Here is a 4,229-nt window from a genome sequence, read left to right as displayed (position 1 = left end):
TCGCACCCTGTCTCCTCCACCTGCGTTCAGCTTTTTCCAGCCGGTGGGGTGGCTTTGCACCGCTGCCCTTCATCCGCATCCCAGTCGGGAATATACCCAGCTGAGATGTATCAAATCTGGCTTTTTCCTTCTACCTGGGGTCATCTCAGCTGAGGATGCAGGTGCCCGGATCCTGCAAACAGCAGTCCCAGAGCAACACGCCTGGTGATGCACAAGCCGTTTTGCAGGGGCACAACCGAATGCCGTGCCGCGGAGGGGGCACCGGTGGCGGGCAGACGTGCCGGCTGCGGGCGAGGAGGCATGACTGCAGTCCCAAACATCCCAGCCCAGACCTGCCCCGGCTGGTTAGACTGACCCGAGGGCTTAGGCCAGGGTGTTGCCGGCCCTCCGAGGCACGGGGAGCAGGTTCGGCGGGTCTGGAAACCCTCGGTTCCCACCGCCGGGGCTCGCGTCCCTCCGGCCTCCCACGCCAGGCGTGGGGGGGACAGCCCCAGTCTCTGCAGGCGGGAGAGGCTTGCCCTGGCACGGGCAGGGGGAAAGCCGGGACCGGCTGTTTTGGCCAGTGTTTTGGATGATGTTTTGGCTGTGCGGGTGAGCGTGCTCCGGTCTAGTCATTTAAGATGGAGCGTGGCAGGTTTGTGCAAGAGGAGGTGGACATTTTGAGATGTCAACCCCCAGGTTGACATGCCATTGTGTTCAACATCCAGAGAGTGGCATTTGAGGTTTTCGAGCTGTGCTCAAGTGGGAGGAAAACATGCCTTTGGTCCGAGTGTGGGTTTTTTTGCGGGGGAAGGCGCCTGCTGTGTCAACTATGTCTTGATGTGGCTGAATCTTCACCTGGTTTTTGTTACTGCTGTGACCAGCCACCCCCTTGTCCTTCCAGCAAGCCAGGACGTGGTGGCAGATCCTGCCAAAAAAGCATCACGACAGGTTGCGGGTCTCCTTTTGGGGGAGTCTGTGGACAAATCCCGTGGAAAAAAAGGCACGGAAATGAGTTGTCGTGTGTCAGCTGGGAATGGGAAACCAATACTGCGGGGCAGCACGTTGAACTTCCTTAATTTTGGGCCCTTTCGCTTTTTGCCTCCTTGCAGACGGTGGTTGCTCCTTGGTGGAAGAAGGAGGGTCCCCACTCCAAGCCCTGAAACATCCCCCGAGCTTTCTCGGAGGCTTCCCTGGGGCTGTGTCTAGGGGGGGTGGGTTGTCCCCTGTGGCCCCCAGCCACCAGGCTGGCCCTGCCACCGGGTTTCACAGCTACGGCAGGGTGAGGTTTCAGTTCCCAAACAAAGTTCTCCAGGCTGCTGTGGAGAACCCATCACCCCCGGGAGATGCTGTGGCCTGTTGTCCTCCTTCATCCTCCCTTGTAGCCCCTCCCACCCCCGTTGTGGATCTTCCTCTTCTATCCTGGATTTTCTGTGAGCTTCGCTGCCAGACCCCCGGAGCAGATCTCCACCCGGCAGCCGGGCAGGCTTTCTGCTCAATGTCAGGGCAGATTTTCCTTGAAGTGCACTCAAAGGTGCACTTCCCCCTCCAGCCAACACCAACACCGTCTCCTCTAACACAAGATGTCAGAGACCAGTGCTGAAATTGGGGGAAACGTTTCTAACCTGCAGAAAACAGGTTGCTCTTGGTTTGGTTTGGTTTTTTTTTCCCCCAGAAATGTTTCAAATTTTTTGGCCAAATTCCTATTGCTGCCTGTCGGTCTGATCAAGCCAATGTGGAGTGCAGTGAAGCTAGGGTGCTGCAAAACCTGGGGTGCTGCAGAGCGTGGGGTGCTGCAGAGCCCCGGGTGGTGCTGCAGCAGCCCTGTCCGCTGTCCCCCGACGGGGGAGGCCCACCACCAGCCCTGCTTTGGCGTTGCCCTTTTAAGAGCCCTCTCCGCGGGGCGAGCTTTCGAACCCGCTCCCCTGCCTCGCCATTGGCCGGCGCGGGCGCGCGGGGGCCAGCCGGCGGTTGGAGCGGCCGGCGGGGCGCTCTGATTGGCCGAGGCGGGGGTGGTATAAAAGGCAGCCGGGCGCGTGGGCTCGCCTCAGTCGGCGGCGCGAAGGAGCGGCGTGCGGAGCAGGGGCGCGGCGCGGCTTTCCCCCCGGCACGGCTCCCGGCGCCCCCCTCGCCCCCGTCCCCCATGGAGTTCAAGCTGGAGGCGCACCGCATCGTCAGCATCTCGCTGGGCAAGATCTACAGCGCGCGGGGCCAGCGCGGCGGCCTCAAGCTCCACAAGAACCTCCTGGTGTCGCTGGTGCTGCGCAGCGCCCGGCAGGTTTACCTGAGCGAGCCGGGCTGCCCGCCCGAGCCGCCCCCCGCCGCCTGCGGGCCCCCCGAAGAGGAGCAGCCGCCCTGCACCACCGCCTGGGCGGCCAGCGAGCCGCCGCCCCCGCAGGACGAGGCGGCTAGGGGCGGCCCGCGGCTGCCTGGCGCGGACTGCGAGGGCCCCCGGCCGCGGCGCTGTTGCTGCGGCTGCAGCTGCTGCTGCGCGACGGCGGCGGGCGGCGAGGCGAACCGCGCGGACTGCGCCACCGCCGCCGCGGCGCCCCCGCCGCCCCACTGCCCCCGGAAGCGGAGCGCCGGAGAGCGAGGCCAAGCGGGCTCCCCGGTGAAGAAGCCCCGCCGCGAGGTGGAGGAGGAGCCGCCGCCCCCGCCGCCGGGCGAGCAGGAGGACATGGAGACGGGCAACGTGGCGAGCCTCATCAGCATCTTCGGCTCCAGCTTCTCGGGACTGCTCAGCAAGGAGCCCAAGGGCCGACGGCGGGCGCCCCTTGACGGCGGCGAGGCGGGGACGACGACGCCCGCCGAGGCGGCGGCCGAACCGGGACAGATCTGCTGCGACGAGCCGGTGCTGCGGACCCTCAACCCCTGGAGCACGGCCATCGTGGCCTTCTGACGCGCCGGCCGCAGAGACTCGCCCACCGCCGCGGGGAGGGGGGGGCCCGGCCGACGGACGGGCAGCCGGACCGAGAGGTGACCCCCCCCCCCTTCCCCTTCCCGGCCTCCTCCCGTACCCCCGGCCCGGCGGAGGAGGGCGTCCGCCGCAGCGGGCAGCGCCGCGGGGCCCCGGCGCCCTGCCCCGCCGCACGGGAAGGACCGCGGGGCAGCAGCAGCAGCACTTCCCCCTTCCCCGCCCGCGCCGGCACCGCGGGTCCCTGGGAGCGCCCCCGGCCCGGCCCTGCCCTCCCGGAATTCCCCTTCCCGGCCGGGCCGCCGCCCTCCCCGGCGCCCGGGGGCGCTCCCACCGGGTAATATTTTAAGCTTGGAAAGTATTAAGATTATTAAATAAAGTCTCTATTTTGGAAAGGTTTAGGTAAGAACTATTACATGGTGCTTTTTAAAAGTGTTTATTGAGAGAAACGAAGTTTACAGACGCTCTGATGGAAAGTCCTCGAGCCTGTTGGTTAGGCTTGGTAACTCCCGGTCTTTGTTGTATAAAGGCTTGGGGCTCCCGTAGGGATTTTTTGTACAGTGTTCTCCTTCAGTGATGTATCTTGTTTTGTATAAAATGTAATTCTACGTGTACAACACGTATTAAATATTTTCAACTGTATAAGCCTAGTCCCTGTCTGGGGGGGAGGAGGGCGGCGGGGAGCCGGGCCGGCAACAGCCGGGGTGTGGTTGCTGCGTGTCTGTGGCTGGATCCACCCTGCCTCGCCAGAGCCTCGGGGTGGGATGGAGTCCAGCTCCTCCGGGAGCTGGGAAGAAAGGAAACTTCTGTCAGGGCGACTGGAGTCCTTCCCAGGATCTTCCAGGTGCTCCTCCGGCTGCAGCCTCTTCCCAGGGCCCGAGCTGCCGTGGCATTTGAGGTCTTAGTCAGAAAGTACCTCATGTGCAAAGTCACTCTCTGTGGGTGGAAAGTGGTTGCTAAATCCCCGAAGAGTGGCAGTGCGCAGTCCGGCGGGGCGGAGGGCTGGCCTCCGGCTTCGCCTGCTCAAAGGTCCGGGCTGCGGGTGTGTGAGTGGATCCTTCCCGGACACGGGCCGAGCTCACGGCCAGCTGCTGCTCTGCCAGAGAGATTTTTTTCAGTGCCTCTTGTTTGCTGTTACTTGCAGAATAGTTAAAATGATGAATATCAGTGCTTTTTTTTTTTTTCTCATTATCAGTAAAACAATAACTGGGTTAAAGTTCTTGCTCTTAGGGGTGGGGAGAAAAATTTGGCCTCTGCTTCAGAGCAACTGTGGAGCGCCCCGAGGCGTTGTAATTAGACTGAATTGTGGGGGAACTCTTTTTTCCTGCTTCTTGCT

At 63.0% G+C, this 4,229-nt stretch overlaps 1 protein-coding gene across 1 annotated transcript; it reads left to right on the top strand.

The window, feature by feature from the left end:
* The first annotated feature begins 2,042 nt into the window (after window positions 1-2,042).
* On the top strand, window positions 2,043-3,538 carry IER5 (immediate early response 5). Its single transcript, XM_075156804.1, has one exon. The coding sequence runs from the start codon at window positions 2,123-2,125 to the stop codon at window positions 2,876-2,878; it is 756 nt and encodes a 251-aa protein (XP_075012905.1). The 5' UTR covers window positions 2,043-2,122; the 3' UTR covers window positions 2,879-3,538.
* Window positions 3,539-4,229: the final 691 nt, after the last annotated feature.

The sequence above is a fragment of the Calonectris borealis genome, chromosome 8 (assembly GCF_964195595.1).
Source record: "Calonectris borealis chromosome 8, bCalBor7.hap1.2, whole genome shotgun sequence".
NCBI classification, from domain to species: Eukaryota; Metazoa; Chordata; class Aves; order Procellariiformes; family Procellariidae; genus Calonectris; species Calonectris borealis.
The sequence above is the reverse complement of the archived record's forward strand: the minus strand, read 5'-3'. Positions and strand labels throughout refer to the sequence as shown.